Source organism: Leguminivora glycinivorella, chromosome 13 (genome assembly GCF_023078275.1).
Source record: "Leguminivora glycinivorella isolate SPB_JAAS2020 chromosome 13, LegGlyc_1.1, whole genome shotgun sequence".
Lineage (NCBI taxonomy): Eukaryota > Metazoa > Arthropoda > Insecta > Lepidoptera > Tortricidae > Leguminivora > Leguminivora glycinivorella.
The window spans coordinates 1117605-1139574 of NC_062983.1; the positions used below are offsets into that span (position 1 = coordinate 1117605).

The window sequence follows — 21970 nt, forward strand, 5'->3', positions numbered from 1 at the left end:
TTTAAATTATTGTTTTATTTAAATTAACATTAAAAGTGAAGTCTCAAATGCATTGCGACATGAGGTGTCTAGACGGGCTGTAATTAAGCAAAATAAATAAATAAAATAAATATTGGGGACACCTTACACAGATCAACTTAGCCCCAAACTAAGCAAAGCTTGAGTACTATGGGTGCTAACCGACGATATACATACTTATACTTAAATAGATAAATACATGACTCCATAAATACATAAATACATAAAACATCCATGACTCAGGAACAGATATCTGCGCTCATCACACAAATAAATGCCCTTACCGGGATTCGAACCCAGGACCGCGGCAGGGTCACTGCCGACTGAGCCAGAGTGGAATAAATATTTCATAGATTGGCCTAGCGGTGAGAGCGTGCGACTTTCAATCCGGAGGTCGCGGGTTCGAACCCCGGCTCGTACCAATGAGTTTTTCGGAACTTATGTGCGAAATGTCTTTTGATATTTGCCAGCCGCTTTTCAGCGAAGGAAAACATCCTGATGAAGAAACCGCACAAATTCCAATAAGGCTTAGTTACCCTTCGGGTGAGAAGGTCAGATGGCAGTCGTTTTCGTAAAACTAGTGCATAGTGTAGTGTAGTTGACAAAGCGGATCTCAGGCTCCCATGAGCCGTGGCAAATGCCAGGATAACGCAAGGAAAATGTCTGGAGATCAGCGTTCGTGGTCACAGGTCGTTTAATTTAGTTTATTTAAATTAACCTCAAAAGTGAATAAATTTCTCAAATGCATTGTGACATGAGATGTCTAGACGGGGGGACATAGTCCCTCGGTCCTTGCGAAATAAATATTTAAGACAAAGCTAATATTTTAAGCAAGGTCCCACTGTAATAGATATTGTAAAATATTAGCCCTGCCTTTATTAAAATTATTTTATGAGAAACTTCAAACGTAATTTAATTATTACGTGTGATTTAGTGCAAGCTTTTGACAAGATAAAGCATTTTTTTACACATATTACATTAATTTAGGTACTTATGTTGCCCATGCGACTTTTGATTGTTATGTTGGATTAAGGAAAGTATTTCCAAGTATTTTTTAATCGGTTGTGATCTTTTGTTCATAGGACATGTTCGTGTAGAATTCGATCATTTTCAACCCCCGACGCAAAAACGACGGGGTGTTATAAGTTTGATGTGTCTGTTTGTCTGTTGCTTCGTAGCTCTTGAACGGATGAACCGATTTAGATTTTTTTTCAATTCAATTCAAAACCTTTAATGTCATGCCAGCACATGTCAAAAATACAAAAATAATAATACTATAAATAAGGAATTTAAATAATCTTAAACAACTTAGTCAAAAAATAATGATAAATTTAAATACTAACCATAATTATATATAAAAAAAACACAAGAAATTAAAACAAAATGTCAAAGGAAAAAAACACACATTCATCATTTTAGATTAAACTTACTATAGAATTCACGGACCGTAAAAAATGCCTTGTCAATTAAGAAGCCCTTCAGCTTTTTAACAAACAACTCATAAGAAGCCGCCTCTTTAATGTCACGGCTCAAACTATTATATATTTTGATACCCACCACTTCCAATGAGTTTGATGATTTCGCGAGCCTGACTAATACAGATTTAATATCACGATCAGTCTTTCTCTGGTCAGGTCGACGTAGGACATATTCATTCTTGTGTCGATACAAATATATTTTGCCACTTCAAATATGTATAGACATGGCACCGTCAAAATTTTTAATTCACGAAAAAGCCCTTCAGTCGGAGTAAACGGCGGCACCCCAGCCAACATCCTAACAGCTCTTTTCTGCAGTAAGAAGACCCTGTCCCTATCTTTTTGTTTGAAAGCTGAATTATTCAGGAGTGTTCTTAGTCATGTTTGATGGAGATCAGTCCACTATGTCAGGGGTTTTTCAAATTTAAATTTTCTGTCGAAAAAATCCGATAGAAAAGTTTTGAGAGGTGTACAAAATTGTGACATGTATAAAAACAGTGGTCGAGTGAGTTAAGGGTTTTCCTAAGCTAAGATGTTTCGTAAAACAAGAATAACTTTAGAAACAGGTGTAGAACAATAAGTTCGTCGGAAAAGGGTGGGTGGAAGGTTACTGTATTCGGCTAGTTTGTTCTGTTTAAATTACACGACTTAAAGCTTTCTGTAAGTACTGGGATTGTTAGTTTACTTCATAGGTATAATATTATTTTGTGTATTAGTTATGTAGGAGGTGAGACCGCTAAGCTAAAGTGGGACTGGCCTGGACATGTCTACCGCATGCACCCGCAAAGGTGGGCAAAAATGATTACAGACTGCATGGGTTCCCGTAAACATTAAACACCATAAACGGGGCAGGCCGGGGTTCGGGGAGACCAAAAAGGAGATGGTGGGATGACCTGGATACCTGGACGCATTCTACCCAAAATGGTGGGAAAACGTCGACCACAGGATCGAGTGGAAAAAACGAGGGGAGGCCTTTGCCCAGCAGTGGGACACAAAAGAAGGCTAAAATAAGTGTAATATAAAAGACTAGAGGACCGATAAAGATGATTTTTTTGTACTATGTGTTGTGATAAAATGTACTTATATAGGTAGAGGTTGTAGGAAATTTTATGTTCTTATCCTAAATATTTAATATTTTTTCTAGGTATTTGCAAAATAAAAGGGCAAAGGTATTATAATTACAAATTAGTCTCTTGACATTAACTTACCTAAGGTACGTAAAAATTATATCTTTCGAAGTAATTTAGCGCTCCTCATAAAGCATGACAAATGTATGTAATATCATAATTTATTTAAATGGACCTAATCTACTGGGGCAAAATGTTATAAAAACGTCTAAGTAATTTTTGAGTTATGATGATATCTTTTATGCTCACACTTTTTATTACCTTTTATTACTTTTCTGATTGGTTACATTAATAATCTGCTTTAAAATTACTTACAATCTTTTAGTTACAATTTTTTTTAATCAAAATCATAACCGACTAAGTGCGTTTTCACATTATACGATCCGCTATCGGATGTCGGACCGATATCCCAAACATTACAGGCGCCATCTTGAATTTTTTCCATTGAAATCCTTCCGACATCCGATATCGAATCGGGTAATGTGAAAACGGACTAAGACTCAAAACCCAAGCTCACGGATTTGTCAGATCTCGTAATTATTAAATAAAACCTTCCTAGTTCAAAAACGCTAATTATCCTTCACAGGCTGCCTTTATAACTGAAAACCATTTCCAACTCTGAAGCATGAAGGTGAAGCCGATATTGGAATGGCAAGGCTGTAATTATTCTTTAAAGGCATCAGTAACACGATTTAGCTGGCGATCGTGGCATGAGTTATTCAGAAGGGTTAACGTCCTCTGAGGGTATTGAAATGAGTGTAGCATGGAAATGGTACCTTCTTACTCGTAACTAGGTATTTGTGAGGCACCTATTATATTGTAATATAATAGGTGCCTCACAAATACCTAGTTATAACTAATTATAACAAATTATAACAAAACCTAGTTATAACAAATAGCTAATTCATCATTTTTGACATTTTGTATTATTCCTTTGTAAATAATATACCTATGTACCTAATTGTAAGACTGACGATGTATAATTAATACAAATAAATGAATATGAATATGAATATAATATGAATATAATGTCAGGTTTAAAACTTGTGCCAGGTAAATGTAGATGCTAAAAATTTTAATCCATGTTTGATAACCATAAAATTAAAATTTAAAAAAAAACCCCGACCGCGACATAGTGGACTGATTTTCATGAAACATGGCTTAGAACACTCCCGACTAACTCAGCTTTCAGACAAAAAAAACTAAATCAAAATCAGTTCATCCGTTCGAGAGCTACGATGCCACAGACAGACACACATCCAGACAGACAGACAAACAGACAGACAGACAGACATACACACAGACAGACACGTCAAACTTACTTATATAACACCCCGTCGTTTTTGCGTCGGGGGTTAAATATCTAAAATATCGTACTTTTGTAAGATCTGAAAGCTTAATTATGTACTAATAAGACGATCGTTTACCCTTCCTTTGAAAGTCACATCTTTTTGACAAAAATGACCTTGTAACTTTATTTATAACAATTAGTGAAGCCACTGACTTTCTTGGCAGACGGCATCCGTGAGATTTCTTGTTTGAGTTAGCGAGGGACGAAAGGCAAAAGATTTAATTGTTTACTGAAACGGTAAATCCAAGAAAAGTTGTTTTACTAAGTAGGCACAGTACTAGGTAAATACTAGGTACCTACATTTTTTATTGTAGCTACTTCAAGTGTCAGGAATGAACGATATGCACTAAGTTTGACCATTGGAAGGATTTCGTTTGGCAAATTGGTAAGGTGACTCCCATATTCCATCTTAATGCTCTAATTTCATGAAAACGATAGCCAGATAACGACAGCATTGATTGTATTTAAATTAGTCAAGACATCATCATCATCCTCCTTGCGTTATCCCGGCATTTGCCACGGCTCATGGGAGCCTGGGGTCCGCTTTGACAACTAATCCCAAGATTTGGCGTAGGCACTAGTTTTTACGAAAGCGACTGCCATCTGACCTTCCAACCCGACGGGTAACTAGGCCTTATTGGAATTAGTCCGGTTTCCTCACGATGTTTTCCTTCACCGAATAGCGACTGGCAAATATCAAATGACATTTCGCACATAAGTTTCGAAAAACTCATTGGTACGAGCCGGGGTTCGAACCCGCGACCTCCGGATCGTAAGTCGCACGCTCTTACCGCTAGGCCACCAGCGCTTCATAAATTAGTCAAGACAATTAACCAAGAAAATATTTCGTAAATACAACGCCGAAAAGTTATAAATACAGAATTGCGGCAAGAAATGTAACCATGCCTTCCAAAAAACGTATTAATGCAATGAATGCCAACTTCCGAAAGCTTAATTCTTTACCTATGTAAACGCAAGAAGAAATTATTAAATTGTTAATAGTTGTATTAACTTATTATAGCCTAGCGGTGCCATAAGCCACCCAATTTTTTATGGACAAACAAAAACATGATTAAGCTTGAAATTTTGAAGCTCAAATGAACTAGAATATCTTGAAGAACAATAATTATACCAGACTTTTTCCAATTCGGAGACCTAAAAAATTCAGGATAAAATGGGTCAATGAATACACGTAAAATAGATTCTGTTTTGTTACAGTCGTCCCGGATTGGCAACGCCAGCGGGGATGCGTGCGAACGTCGGGACCCTTGCCAGCACGGTGGGGTCTGCATCAGCACCGATGATGGCCCTGTCTGCGAGTGCAGGGATGAAGACTATGAGGGCGCCTTCTGTGAGAGAGGTAAGTCTATTGAAGCCTTCTATTGAAGCCTGTAGGATATTTAAAATTGCAAACGGGACTTAATCGCGTATTTAAAATCGTGAAAGTTTGAATCAGTGCCTGTAGGATGTTTAATAATATATGCTCTTAACGGGATTTGAACCCAAGACCGCAGCTTAGCAGGGACACTACGCGCTAGGCCAGACCGGTCGTCAAATGACAGACAGACAGATAGACAGACAGAGCGGCTCCATAAGGGTTCCTTTTGTACCTTTTTGGTACCCTAAAACAACATTTTAGTAAACATAATTTACATTCACCAATAGAACACGAATTACTTAGATATACCTATGTATGTATAAGACAAGGATCCACGCGATTACACAGAAATTTGTTTAAATCCCAAGATTTTCATATAGGTATTGCTTAACGATTCCCATGTTTTTCTTACTGTTATTTGCATCGGGCACTGGACAATTAGTCGAAGTGATTAATTGTTGAAGGTAGTGAAAAAAGTGTTTAATAGGACTTTTGAGCTCATAATGACATTTTTAGAAGTTTGTTTGCAAAGCCTCTATTCGAATTGAAGAATCTTGAGTCAAATTGAAGGACAAGTTACCTTATCTATCATCAATACAAAAATTTTACTCTTACTTGGGGATTTTGTTTTACCTGAGTCAGCTAAAACGAACATAAAATTGCGTACACAGTTGAAATTGAGTGGCTAGCATTCACAGGCAGAGTAAACCTGTGCCACAGGTTCGCTTAAAGCGCTTTGTTCACTCAAATACTGCATGACTGGACAACCACATATATTCACGTCGGTTACGGGTTTAGGTTATAACGAACCCGAGTTACGTTTGCTACTCCATGCTGAAATCCGATACATGAGAAAGGCTTTCTCAGCTATTGGATTTCAGCCTGCGGTCAGTCTTGAATAGTGAATTGAACAATATGAATTGTATGTGTCCAGTCCAATGGTTTATCTATTTAGTTTGTACCAATATACAACAATTCTTGTCACTTTGCAATAAAATTTTCACGCGTGCTTTCCACTCCCATCTTGTACTTGCCCCACGATAATTGTCACATTTTTACACGAGAAATCTACCTCTACCTTGTTCTGTCTTGTTAAATCTCAAAGTATCCACCCTCCAACTTATTGTTGTCCCGCGTTGGGCGCCAACATTTTCAAAAAATCTAACCCCTATGGGTTTTGTCCCTCGTTGGGTGCCAAATATTCAAATTATATCTCCTACGGGTTTTGTCCCACGTTGTGCGCCATATTTTCAGTGTCCAACCCCTACGGGTTTAGTCCAGTCACCAACATAAATATGTGACGATTTCTATACCTTGTAAAATTAACGTCGTGTTTGAAATGTCATATGAAATTGTCAAACGATTTAAAGCGACAAGGTATATAAATCATCACTTATTTATGCCGGTGACTGTCCCACGTTGGGCGTCAAATTTTCAAAGTATCCAACCCTTACGGGTTCTTGTCCCACGTTGGGTGCCAAATTCTTAAAGTAACGACCCCCAAATTCCTTATGCTCCACATTGGGCGCCAGATTTTCACAAGAGGGGTCCAACCCCAAATTATTATTGCCACACGCTGGGTGCCAAATTCTCACACGAGCTATCCACCTCCCACTTGTTCTTATCTCACGTTGGGTGCTAAATTCTCACGCGAGATATTTCGAACTAGCACTATACTACATACTCGTAGCTTGTAGAGTTTGGGGGTTTAAAACACTTTTTCCGTTAGATTTTGATTACTCCCATAGTTTTAAATTTCAGAGTTCCGCTTTGCGTTTTTATTTTAATTTATTTTCGAACTTGACTTTCCAAAACTTATTTTTCATACGTAGGTAGATTAATGTTTCTGCTACTTTCTGATTCTACTAAACCTTAAAGTGTGCTGAATAAAGGCTATTATTATTTGTCTCAGTTTGTGATGTAAATGGGATGATTCGTCCCAAGAGTGTGCGTAGGCGGCCGCCCACGACATTTCGGTCCAAATGCTACGTTATCAAACTTTATCATTTACGCTCTAGGGCAGGAAAGAGCGGAGGCTGAAAAAGCAAAGGTACAGTGATGAATAAACCGGAATATACAATTAGGACTCATTCTCTGGAATTTAAAGGAATGTTGATTTAATTTAATAAGAGTAACGAGAGGTATTCATGTCGTTACTAGGATACTGGACATTCTTAGAGGGGTTCTCTTTGTTAAAAAATTATATATAGATTTTAATTTTTAAACTGGGATTCGACCTAATGACGTAATTTGGCCCAACATTTTAAGTGTGACGTTAAGTCTGTGGTCCAACATTAAGCATGGTATTTACGGTAATGTTTATAATAAGCATGTTATCATTTAGTTTTAGAAGCAATTTTTTAATACAAATGCACAACAAGCAGCTGCAGTACGAAAATACCTGCAATAATTATTTGCTTTTTTTTTTAATAATATGTGACATTGTGTCACGTGTGTGGCAAGTTGCCAAAATATCTCACACGACCTTATTTATAGAGCCCTAAAAGCATGTCACTAGATTTGCAGCCTTCGAAAAGTAACCTATTATTGCTGGTGAGCGTACTTGTTCAGTAACCTATATAAGGTACCTAAGTTTAGTGTCCACAGAAGAGCGGTCTCTAAGACGATGCTCCATTTAGCTAACCGATCCGAAGGCTTTGCGATAATAGCGATCTATTCAAGGGTTGTACGAGGACGCTGAATTTACACTTCAGCTAGGACAGTAGATGCTAATACAGGCGAAATTTTGACACGGTGGTTAGGATATAAGAAATGTAAATAATTAAATATTTTACAAATATTGCACAAACCAAGTAAAATTGCAAATATTGTGAACGCAGTGTCAAAATGCATTCTCAACCAGTGAAGATAGGCTCAAATTGAAACCTGCTAGAGCAAAAACATAAATTATGTGTCATTTATTTTTAACGTAAATTGAAGTTGAAATTTTGTCCATAGAAAATAATTCGGTCCACAATGTAATGTAAACAAACTTGCGTTAAACGCTTAGTGATAGCTTTTTTTATAATAAATAGGCTTACTTTTGGCCATAGACTAGCCAAAGGTAAATTAAACGAAAAAGAAGACGAAAGATCAAAGATCACAATGTTACAAAAACGAATATTGTTCATGCCCAACAAAACCCTAGTAGTTACAAAAAAATACTTTGTGCAAGTACCAAGCAAATAAAAGTCGACAAACGTCTATAAGACCGAGCATTTGGCTAACCGAGCCGAAGGCTTAACGGTCTTGTTAAGGGTACCGAGGGGCCGCACGCTACACAAACGAAGTGTACCTATTTATCTAAACTTTATCGTATAAACCAAGTAAAATTACAAATATTGTGAACGCAGTGTCAAAATACATCTGTACAAATACAGTACAAATATTTTGTTCAGAAAATAGAACACACTTATATACGTTATATTTAAAATTTCATTAATAATAATTATTAATTCTAACGTATAAAGGTAAAATAATTAATTACAGATGTATAGTATCTAAAGGTCGAATTACAACTAAAAACTACACATAATCCCCCTCATCATAATCCCTTATAGGGATAAGTTCGCCTTTGTACACCATAACTATACTGTATTTCTATGTCCTAACTTGTCTTATGTACAATAAAGTGTTTACATACATACATACATACATACATAATATAAAAAAAGTATGAACTATGAACAGATCCAAAATCATCATAAAACAAAAATATGTCATTTAGTTTTACAAGTATTTTTCACAATAAGTAGCTAACAGTAAACTATTGGTTCCGTGCAATAATAAATAAAACAGTTAACCAGTTTAAAACCTAAGCTACGCTAAAATGAAAAAAAAAAAAGTCTACAGTACCTTACCTATGTCCTATGAAATTAGTTTACTGTATTCACTTAAATGTGCACACAAGCGAAATAGTCCCTATAAGACCAACCATTTGGCTAACCGACCAGAAGGCTTAGCAATCTACGTAAGGGTTGCACAGGGCCGCTAGTTAGTACTACACAATATAAAGATAAATTCTTAACAAACGGGTGTATGTTGCCTGTTGTCGATACAATATTTTTAGAATACGGGGCTTTTTTACATTAAATAATGTGAATACTAGAAATTAGAGATAGGCCGAATATTCGGTAAATATTCGGTATTCGGCATATTCGGCAAGTTTTTCAATGTTCGTATTCGGCCGAATAGTTCGGTTACATTGCCGAACATTTACCGAATAAACAACGTAAATAAATAGAGTAAGTTGTTTCGTAATTCATTGGATAATGACTTCCTTACATACTCGTATTTCAGCATTCTAAAGAACTACCAAAGGGAATTAAAGATGCGTTAAAATATAAATACAATAATTTTGTAAAAAAGTAAAAATAATATAGCTTAAGAAACAAAAACCAAAATTTCCTTATGCACTAAACTGTAGGAACATTAAGAGTCTGAGTAAGATACATGTATACCCATTACCAATCGTTGAAAAGTTTTTAAATCTAAGCCAGGATTTAAAATATGGCGGAACCGAATATTCGGCCGAATGTTCGGTTCGGTAACAGCTGAACCGAATGTTCGGCCGAATATTCGTATTCGGCAAAGTCCGTATTCGGCCCATCTCTACTAGAAATGAGTTTGTAGTTATGACGAATTCTGGACCTGAAAATTTGTGAGTTTATTATAATTCTCTTTATTTCTTTTCAGTCATTATAATTATTCTTAGATACTAAGTCTGGCATAAGAATTCTGAGTGACTTATAAACTTATTTTTTTCTGCACTCTTTTTCGAAAAATGCCAGCCCAAGGATGTAATGTGTTTTTTCATAACACTATGCACTACTTAGGGCCGGTTTTTCAATCGCCAGATAAATATATTTATCAGATAAAGTTATCACTATCCTTGTCATCATACGTATAAATGACAGCTAACATTTATCTGACAGATATTATTTATCTGGCGATTGAAAAACCAGCCCTAAGGGACGGAAAGATCGGTCAATCCTACATGTTGACTTACAATGTACACCAAAAATAAGATACTAGTTGATTTGTTACGATATTTTTTTCCTTTTTTGTCACAAGTCCCTCCAATTCCAATCTAACTTATTTGATAAAGTTACCAACAGTCCAAATCTTATTTGTATGTCCGCCTGATCGCTATCCATGTAATGGTACGGTCGGCATGTAATGGTACCCGGCACGCGAGCTGCATAGGGCTTCCAAATACCGGACATTTCGCAATACCGGTATTACCGGTATTGGCGATTGATCCCGGGATCTCGCGAAAAATTAGGAAACAAGTAACTTTGATCTAAAAATACCGTAATAAGTTTTTACTTTGCATATGTGTTTCACTAGAGCGAAACCTTGATAATCCGAGACTTTGCTTGTCCGTCCTATAATCCGCCGCTAAAATAGGTGTGCAAGTGATAATCTTACGTCCAAATTTACTGCGCGTATTTACTTACTATGCGCGAAGTAAAATCAAAAATAGCGTGAAGCCACTCTTGTGATGCGAAAATAGGACATTTCGATGTGTAGATTATGTTCATCTTGCATTTTTGGCAGTAACTATAAATATTGGGATTCCTAATTCAAAATATTTTATATTCTATTGTATTTTTTTATTGTTTTACAACAACTATGAATGTAATATTCGAAATAAAGAATTTTATTATTATTATTATATAAAATAAAATCCTTCCCCTCTTTACGTCACTCTCTTCAATGCTGAGGACATATATCTGAGACCTTAAGTAGAGCACTTAATTACCTACGTCGGTGGCAATCAAGCATACGGTACGCCTGATGGAAAGCGGTCACCGTAACCTATAGACGCCTGCAACTTAAGGAGTCTCACATACGCGTTGCCAACCCATGAGAAACTTGTACACTCCCTTTTGCTGTGTTAAGTACACAGCAAAAAGCTCCTCCCTTTCTTCAAAATCTAATACCGGTATTGAAAAAGGCGGTATCCCGAGATCCCGGTATGAAAAGCCCTAGCTTGCACCGGAAATGTACGGTCGGCAGCACAGATGCACTCGTTCGCTTATCGGTACTTTGGGGGATTGAAATTAGTCAGTGGCTTCGGGAGCTGAGCGAACGATTGAATGGATGAGTTGTTTGAATGAATGTTCGTGTTTATTCGCTTTTTGATAAGTTATTTTTGAAATTAGTCAATGAGATTATTTTCATTGGAAAATCATTTCGAAGCATTTGCAATCATCAAGCATGACCTGGTGAAAATGATCGCTTATTTTTGTAATAATTTCAATACATAGGTCATAACGGAATTTGTTTGCGCTTTTCAACATGTGGGGTTTTCTTGTATCGTTTTGTATCATGAAATATATTTAAACGATATCCCTACATTGTTGCAAGATTGATTGCAACCAAGAGTAATCAACCTTCAGCCAACAGTTAACTTGGCACTCTGCACTTGGAAATTGGCACTATTGCTTTATTGACTCCACAGACTACCCAGACACCGCATTTTGAAGTGTTTACAAGCGTGTGGTCACCAGACATTATGACATATTGTACTGGTGAAGTGCCATCAAAACATCATAACATCCGAACATTTAGACTCTACTCATAGTGGTGTGTTCCTTCCGGTGAGTAAGGCTGCCAGAGCTCAACGAGGGTGCGCTGTGCTGGTGACGGAAGGATCTACGGAACTAATTTGTTCGGTCTATTGTCATTTAGGGTCGTCGGAATCCGAACCCTCCTTGGAACTTGTACACTCCTTTTTGCTGTGTACTTAACAAAGCAAAAAGGAGTGTACAAGTTTCTAATGGCTTGGCAACGCACATGTGACACTCCTTGAGTTGCAGGCGTCCATAGGTTACGGTGACCGCTTTCCATCAGGCGGACCGTATGCCTGTTTGCCACCGACGTAGTATAAAAAACATGGTGGCACTATTACACGTCGACATTACGTAACAAAATAATATAATACAAGTATGAATAATAACTGACCTGAGCAGACTGAGTGAACGGATCTGAGCAGCATAATTGAGTATGTTACACCACATTACATAGTATAACATCATCATCATCATCATCAGCCTATTGCAGTCCACTGCTGGACATAGGCCTCCCCAATTTCACGTCACCGTTTCCGATCTTCGGCTGCTCGCATCCAGCTGCTGCCAGCCATCCTGCGCAAATCGTCGCTCCACCTTGCCTGAGGCCGTCCTACACTACGCTTGCCGAGACGCGGTCTCCACTCAAGAACTCGTTTACCCCAACGGTTGTCGGTTCTACGGCTAATCTGGCCAGCCCACTGCCACTTCCGTCCGGTCCGCGTCGTACAGCTGCGTTCGTGACCAACAAAATGGTCCCGACGGAAGACCAGCGCTGACCCTCGGGTTAGCATTTTATGCTGAGTCGGGACCATTTCGTGGTAACTTATATGTTTAATTTTCTTTTATTTGCTGTTTCTGTTTTCTTACTTGTGTATTTTGTAGTTATCACGAATAAATAATTGATTGATTGATTGATTGACTTCAGCTTGCTAATACGCTTGCTAGTATAACATCCCCTGTTTAATCATAACACTAGTTTTTTGTATAAATATTACTAAATTACACGAATGCAGTGGCCTATTTCACCACAGTGACATTGAAAATTCTGTGCCTATTTCTGGGTCGATAAGTGACATTGGTACTCGGCGTCAATATAATAATATTCTTGTTGAACAGGCACTGAACGGCGAAGTGTCACTGTTCGGCAAGAATTGACAACATTTCATATTTTTGAGTACCATTTTTTATTGTTTCGTTTGAAAGAACTCAATAATAAAAGATACACGTATTTTTTATTTTTCAAAAAAACTGCTATTTTAACGAGAAAATCCCTTTTTATTACTACTTCGAGTAGAAAGAGCGTAAGTTACAAACGCCAAGACTCAACTTAATGACGTCACATGTGTTATTTCATACACCTAAGAAAACGACAAAATCATTCCTAAAAAGAGATTATCGATTCGAGATGTCTGACTGTTAAGTGTCACTGTCAAGAAATATTGACTACGAGCTATGGAATGTAGGAGTATAAGGAAGGAAATTTGTCAAAGTAGAACAGTCGAAAAATGACGTGTCAAACCCTTATGTGCTTGTAATTGCAGCGCCACCTATCTATGGTTTTATATGTGCACTTCTGATACTTCTAAGTTTTCGCTCCACAGTCTCCACACCTCTAATCTCCATATTACGATCGGTGATAAGTGTCACAGTCAAACTCAAGTGACATCCCAACCGTAAGATTTTTTGGTTATAGTGGCAGTTCTGAACAACTATTTAACGTCACTTCCCCTTTAAACTATTTTTAAGAATTTTTTAATAAAAATATGGAAAAAAATATTAAAAAAAATATTTTTGTAATCTACAGGCGTATATCTCGAAATGGTTTTCGATTAAGGGACATTGAAAATTTTGAAACGTTGTCAATTGTCACTGTTTGTCAATAGGTTGTCAACGTTGGCACAACTGGATCAAGACAGTGGTTGCGTTCCCAATCCCATAACTAAATGAAATAGAGATGGGCCGAATAAGGACTTTGCCGAATACGAATGTTCGGCCCAACATTCGGTTCAGCTGTTACCGAACCGAACATTCGGCCGAATATTCAGTTCCGCCGTATTTTAAATCCTGGCTTAGAGTTAAAAACTTTTCAATGATTGGTAATGGGTACTAAGGCTATTAATGTTTCTATAACTTAGTGCATAAGAAAATTTAGGTTTTTGTTTCTTATAATTTAAGCTTCTTCTTGCGTTTCTTATTTTAACGCATTTTTAACTCCCTTTGGTAGTTCCTTAGAATGCTGAAATAGGATGTCATTACCCGATGAATTACGAAACAACTTACGCTATTTATTTACTTTGTTTATTCGGTTAATATTCGGCAATATTGCAGAACTATTCGGCCGAATACGAACATTGCAGAACTTGCCAAATATGCCGAATACCGAATATTTACCGAATATTCGGCCCATGCCTAAAATGGAACTGTGTGTGGTGATTTTGAGTTGGCTTGAGTCTTCTAGCAGTAGTTGAGTCTGTGACTGACACTTAAGACTTTATTACGGACGCAGATCGAGTGGTCGGTTTATGACTGTCGTGTTAAGATGGAGTGTATAAGGTGATGTTTGGATGTCAATTTTGTTACGACATTATTGTAAGGTTTCATTTTATATAAGTTTATGTTTATGATGTCTGTTTTGTACACCTCATCGGATTGTATGTATTACATATACTTGTATGTATGTAATTTTATGTATTAGTATTAATATCACGCGTCGCATATGTGTATGTTTATTCCTCTGTATTCTTTTTTGTTGCATGCATTGTGTTGGTCACCACAATTTTTGTAGCTTCCACATAAAAAACTCAACTTTAACTTTCACTGCATCATTTATTTCATAATAAAAGTAAAAAATACATTCAATCCGCCTACATATTTTTCCCCATTTTCTTTTCTTCCCCTCTATTGTTTTTCCACCATAAACAAGTTATAGACTTTTTACTCTAAAGTTTCACATACAAAAAGTTTTAATACAAATTAAACTTGTGTTCTGTTCTGAACATATTGGGGGCCAGGCCAAGCAATAACAAATATGTACAACGTTAAAAACGAACTAAAGTTGAAAGCTAATTGTGTCAATTAACATAAATTAAACAAAACACTTATCTACTTAACTATAGTCAATCGGTAAGGGACATACTTTAGTGACACTCGTTTTTACAATAAAACCCTTTGTATTTTTTACATGCAAGGCTCGGACCTTACCATCCTTACCGGGTTGAACATCCACAATCCGACCTACTGGCCAACACAACGGAGAGATATTATCTTCCCTCAACAAAACTAAAGATCCTATTTCTAAGTTAGGAGACTCATTTCTCCATTTTGGTCTACTCTGCAGCATAACCAAGTATTGTTTATGCCACTGCTGCCAAAAATGTTGTTGCAATTGAACACATTGTTTCCAAAAGCTCAACCTACCTATATTTACATCGGTAATATCCGGTTCTGGGTAAGATGTCAGTGAATTACCCGTGAGGAAATGTCCAGGAGTTAAATAGGTCATATCATTGGGATCTCTAGACATTGGAGTCAATGGCCTAGAGTTTAAAATAGCTTCAACTTGAACCAAAATGGTGTACATTTGCTCATAGGTGAACACCGTATTACCAATCACACGTTTCATGTGATATTTTACGCTTTTTATCCCAGCTTCCCATAACCCGGCGAAGACTGGGGAGTAGGAAGGAATAAAATGAAAGGATATTCTTTCGCAACTAGCAAAATCAATCACAGCTGATTGGTGATTAGCAGAATTATTCAGATCATACAATTCCTTCAGCACATTTTCTGCACCTTTATAATAGGCCGCATTGTCACAATATATCTTAGTAGGCTTATTTCTACGAGAAATAAATCTTTTAAGACACCCTAAAAAAGTATCAGTTGTCATATCAGATGCCAATTCTATGTGAATGGCCTTTGTAGCGAAACATACAAAAATCACAACATAAGCCTTAGTTATTACCGGTTTCCTAATTCTAGTTTGCTTCACATAAAAAGGACCGGCGTAATCAGTGCCCACAATTTGAAATGGACGAGTCATATTAACACGATCAAGAGGCAGAGAGCCCATTAATTGAGAAGCATTTTTTGCCTTAATTCTAAAGCATTTTATACATTTATACAGAACGGATTTGAGTTCCCTATTTGCATTCATAATCCAATATTTTTCATTAAGGGTACTCAACAACAAAGTGGTACTAGCATGTTTCAATCTTAAGTGCTCATTATGAATAATAATCTTAGTTACATGAGAACCTTTCGGCAATACAATCGGATGTTTTTGGTCATAGGATAATCCTGAATTTTCTAATCTACCGCCTACACGTAATAACCCTTCAGAATCAAGAAAGGGATGCAAACTATTCAAGCTAGATCTCAATGGCAAGTTGTTATTTAAGTTATCAATATCATTACTGAAAAACTTTCTTTGTTCACATTTAATTATTATATGCAAAGCACAATCTAGTTCTCGAGGAGATAAAAATCCCTGACATTTGTTAGTATTTACCTTTTTACAATTAAATACAAATCTAAGAAGATATGCTACAATCCTTGTTAATTTGTTAATACTTGAATGTTTCTGTATCAGATCATCAATAGAATTCGAGCTTACATCAACACACGTACTACAACATTTAGTTGTAGGCCTTAACTCTGGCATGTCAGAAGATTTGAAAACATCATCTTCTACAGTCTTGTGATGGAAAGTAGGGTCAGACAAAAACTTAGGCCCATGCCACCATAAGCTACATTTTTCCAATATTTGGGGCTCTACACCACGAGATAACATATCCGCGGCATTGTCCTGAGTATTTACATAATGCCATTCAAAGCCGGAGGATAACTTTTGAATCTTGTCAACTCTGTTACCTACATACACGTTAAGCTTTACTGGAAGTGTTTTTAACCATGCCAACAAAATCATAGAATCACTGTAAAGATGCACATTTACCGAGTATTTCAAAGACAGAGCGGAATACACCTTCCGAACTAGAATCGCAAGTAAGAGCGCGCCATTCAGTTCCAATTTTGGGACAGTTAATTGTAATTTATCCTTAGGATTGATTCGGGACTTTGAACATAAAAGGTTCACCGAAACCCTGTCATCAGTATCAATTACACGTAAGTACAAACAACATCCATGAGCAGCATTGGAAGCATCCGAAAATCCCACTAACTCCAACGATTTCGCTCCGTGAACATTGATATTCCTGCCAATAGAAATATCAGACATCTGAACTAAACTATAGGCAAAGTCAACCCATTTTTTATTTAGATCCTGAGGTAGAAAATCATCCCATTTTAACGATTCGAACCAAACCTGCTGCATCAAAATCTTTGCCTGCACTAACACAGGGCCACACAATCCTAACGGATCAAAAAATTTGCTTATGAAACTAAGCATTTGACGTTTCGTATACTTTTCTTGAACCTCCTTAACAGGGCACTGCATGTGAAGAGTATCAGTAATAACATCATATGTCAGTCCAAGAGTTTTGACATATTCATTATTTTTGTCAAAGCTCCTACTGTCGAGCTGCTGCAGCTCGACTGGAATGTCGCTCAATATTTCCCTATTATTAGAGCACCATTTGTGGAGAGACAAACTACCCAACCTCATGATATCAATCAACTCCTTTTTCATCTGACAAAGCTCATCAAAATCATTTGAACCACACTGAATGTCATCCACATAGCAAGTATGCTTCAACACGAACGAAGCCAAAGGATATTGGCCCTCGTATCTTTGAGCTAGCTCTAACAAACACCTACATGCCAAAAAGGCAGAATTTTTTAACCCATAGGTTACTGTCTGCAACTGCACACATTTGACTGACTCGTCAGGAGAATCACGCCACAGAATATTTTGCAAACAACGATATTTATCCTCAATCAAGATTTGCCGATACATAGCCTTTATATCACACAATAATACATATTTGAAAGTTCTGAATAAAATCAGAATTTCAAAGAGATCCTTTTGAACCACGGGACCATTTATTAAAATATCATTCAAACATATACCATTCTTTGTGACAGCACCAGCATCAAAGACAGCCCGAACAGGTGTTGTTTTACTGGCACTAATTACAGGGTGGTGGGGCAAAAACATGACATTTCCCGCATTAAGGTCATAATTAGACATGTCAAAATATTTGGCATGACCTTGATGTATATAATCATGTATAAATTTTTTATACTTTTGACTCAAATCAACATCTCGCGCAAACCGCTTTTCTAAATTGTAAAGTCGTTGCAAAGCGCTACTAAAAGAATCGCCTAACTCCAATTTATCCATATCAACCTTCACCGGCAAGGCTACAGTAAACTTGTCATTTTCCAACTTAACAGACTCCTGAAAAATCTGTTCAGCCTGCTCGGCCTCAGTACCAGTCTCTTTGATGATATTAGGTACCTTCTCACAATCCCAAAATTTCGACATTATATCTGCAATATCTTCGGAAGCCTCACAATTCCTTGACAGGGAGGAAACTTCAGTTTTAAAACAAGGAAAGGGAGCTTGTAAATCATCTTCTACAACATTATTACAAGTAAATGCCTTACCTTTGGAAGCAACACAAAAGTTACTTATAGACTTCATGCCAGCAGGGAAGGGCAGCCTCCCGCCTACAATATGACCGAATCTCGTCTTCACCAAGTAAGGACCCACAGGTGTCAGCTGCCTGCAGACATACTGGAACGCCTGGAAAAAGACATCGGCCCCTAATAATAACGAATTCTCACTCGATTCATTAAACTTCTCATCAGCCAATTCGGCATAAGATGGCATATTAAATTGAGAAGTATCAAATGACTGCTGTGGAAGGGCACGAGTAACCCTTTTTGTTACACAGCATGACACTTCAACCTTAAAATCACCTACAGTCGAATAAACAACTAAATCCGCCATCTTTGCAATTTCATTATCCTTATCACACACACCAGTTACTACCTCATCAGATCTGTATGCCGAAACACCTACCTCATTTATCAGTTCCTCACTAACAAAATGCACCTGTGAGCATGAGTCTAGCAAGGCCCTAGCATGAACAAAAGTGCCATCCTTTTTCTTTAGTTTAACAATTATGGATGGAAGCAATATACTGGCCTTCTGCGGCCTAGCAGAAAAGCTCACAGTTTTAGATGAGTGGGTAGGCAAGCAATGATCATCAGTATTGGAATTGTCACTCACCTTCTGAGAGGCTTCATCAGCTAAGGAGACATTAGTTACTTTTCCTGTATTTGGAGAATGTAATAATGTATTGTGCAATTCATGACATGTGGCACATTTCAACTTCAGTAGACATCTACCCTGATGACTATTGAGACATAACTTACATAATTCATTGGCCTCAACAATCTCGCATCGCTCCTGGTAAGGAAGCAACTTGAACTTGGGACATTCATATATTTTATGAGAATTCTGGCAATACTTACAAGAAACTCCCATAGTGGCCGCGGCACTCACAGTAGACTTTACTGTCTTCTTGGGCTCCTCCGTACTGGTAGCTTCTAAGGCAATCGCTCTCTTTTCTAGGAAAGTAAGGAATTCACACAATTTAGGAACCTCTTTCACATCACGTTCAAGATGAAATCCACGGTATGTATAGGAATCAATCTTCTTAGCTAAAATATTAACCAATATAGTATCCCAGAACTCAACTTTCTCATTTAAGTTTTTCAAAGCTGCAAGATGCATATTTACAGTTGACACTACAGACCGCAGGGCAGAAGCTGTACACTTTGTCAAAACTGGCATGTCAAGAATGCTATTTACATGAAAATTTACAATTTTAGGTATGTTATTGTACCTATCATCAAGGAGCTTTAGAGCTACTTCATAATTTTCATCATTTAACATCAAGTTTTTTATCAAGTCCAAGGCTTCCCCTGCTAGAAAGGACCGCAAATAATACAATTTTTCGCAAGTGCTTAACTTCGCATCCTTATGAATGACAGCTCTGAACATATTTACAAATGGATGGTAATCCATAATGGATACACCATCGAAGGTTTTTATATTAATACAGGGAAGTTTTTTAAACTTACTTGTTTCCAGCTCGGAGGATGGAGTCGCCTGTGCAGCCGGCGATACTTGTTTTAAACGAGTCTCGATTAGTGCAAGACACAAATCCCGCTTGGTCTCGTAGGATTCATATGATTCGTCATCCTCCGGCTCTAACGCCAGGATGGCCCTATTGCACAACTCATAATCATTAAAAGATTTTATCAACCTCTCTTTTTTCTGTAAAATCAATTCGATAGAAGCAGTTTTAAAATCCTCTGACATACAGAAAGTTCCGATGCGCGTTATCGCGCCTTTATGGTAGCCCCGATTGGCCTTCAACTGACTCAATTCAGACGACATATTGTACAATCTACACTAAATGTTTACATAAGTCACTAACATAACTACACAATTGTATTACGATAAATTAATACAAACTACGCCCGCCTTTGAACGTCGCGAAAACTTTTGAAACACACCGACGGAGCGTTGACACTGACAGTTCTGCCGGCCGAAGAGTTGAACGTGAGCGGGTACGTTCGGATACTCGTAACCCGTTGCTGCAGCGTTGACTGGAACCGCGTACTCCAAATCACTGCACGGACGGCGACTTCTTCGGACAGGATGTTCGATCGCACCCTTCTAGTGCTGGCACAATTTTCAAATAACGTTTTGTCCAGCTAACATCATCGATGGTTTTAGTAATTTTGACAAAATTTTTGAAAGCGACTTATGAGGACAATCTTGAAAATCAATTTAATTTGTAAATCGTAATCTTCTTTTAACTTTTATGTTCAGCAAACAGCTTATATTTTTCACAACTCACTATTATCTTCTACAACTGACTTCTTCACTTAATTCATCTCCATATCTCGAAGGACCAATTTATGTTGGTCACCACAATTTTTGTAGCTTCCACATAAAAAACTCAACTTTAACTTTCACTGCATCATTTATTTCATAATAAAAGTAAAAAATACATTCAATCCGCCTACATATTTTTCCCCATTTTCTTTTCTTCCCCTCTATTGTTTTTCCACCATAAACAAGTTATAGACTTTTTACTCTAAAGTTTCACATACAAAAAGTTTTAATACAAATTAAACTTGTGTTCTGTTCTGAACACATTGTGTGTCCTTAAAAGTACCTAATTATAGTTCTTGTGTTTGTAATTTTGCACCGCCTACAACTTCATATTCATATTCATATTCATTTATTCCATTGTAAATCATGTTCATTTGTACAGTTGGGTCTTCTCTGCTTTGCCTAAAGGTTGACTGGTAGAGAATGCCTTATGGCATTAAGTTCACCTATTGTACATTGTGTTTCTTTGTTCAATAAAGATTAAATTAATAAATAAATAAATACCTACGGCAGTGTTTGAAAAACTCCAAATTGGCAAGATACAAATATTTATTTAGTAATGGTTTAAGGAATACCACTTTTGATATATAGAGCTTGGTATCGTATACTGTGACATGTGGTTTTGGAACCTTGTGGAGACAAGATTGTAGAGAGTTTAAAATTTTCTAAAACGTTAAAAAGTATCAGATTATTTTAGGGCTAAATACCTAACACACTCCCTTTGTTGACCGGTCTCGCTCAGTCGGCGGTGACCCTGCCTGCTACGCCGCGGTCCCGGGTTCGAATCCCGGTAAGGGCATTTATTTGTTCCTGAGTCATGGATGTTTTCTATGTATATACGTATGTTTTTATCTATTTAAGTATGTAGGCGACGATGCCTAGCACCCACAGTACAAGCTTTGCTTAGTTTGGGGCTAATTTGATCTGTGTAAGGTGTCCCCAATATTTATTTATTTATTTGTGTATGACAGTAAACAGAATTTATCTTCAAAATATATTTCTACCTTTTGTGTGTACATATTTTTTTTATACTACGTCGGTGGCAAACAAGTATACGGCCCGCCTGATGCAAAGCGGTCACCGTAACCTATGGACGCCTGCAACTCAAACAGTGTCACATGCGCGTTGCCACCCCATTAGAAACATATATTAGGTATTTTGACTT

At 37.2% G+C, this 21970-nt stretch overlaps 1 protein-coding gene across 1 annotated transcript in view; it reads left to right on the forward strand.

The window, feature by feature from the left end:
• The window catches only part of LOC125232507 (neurexin-1), a 385338-nt gene that overhangs the window by 192855 nt on the left and 170513 nt on the right, over positions 1 to 21970 (forward strand). Inside the window, exon 5 of the mRNA XM_048138206.1 lies at positions 5193 to 5334. Coding sequence (XP_047994163.1) covers positions 5193 to 5334 — 142 coding nt within the window. The remainder of the gene's footprint in view (positions 1 to 5192; positions 5335 to 21970) is intronic.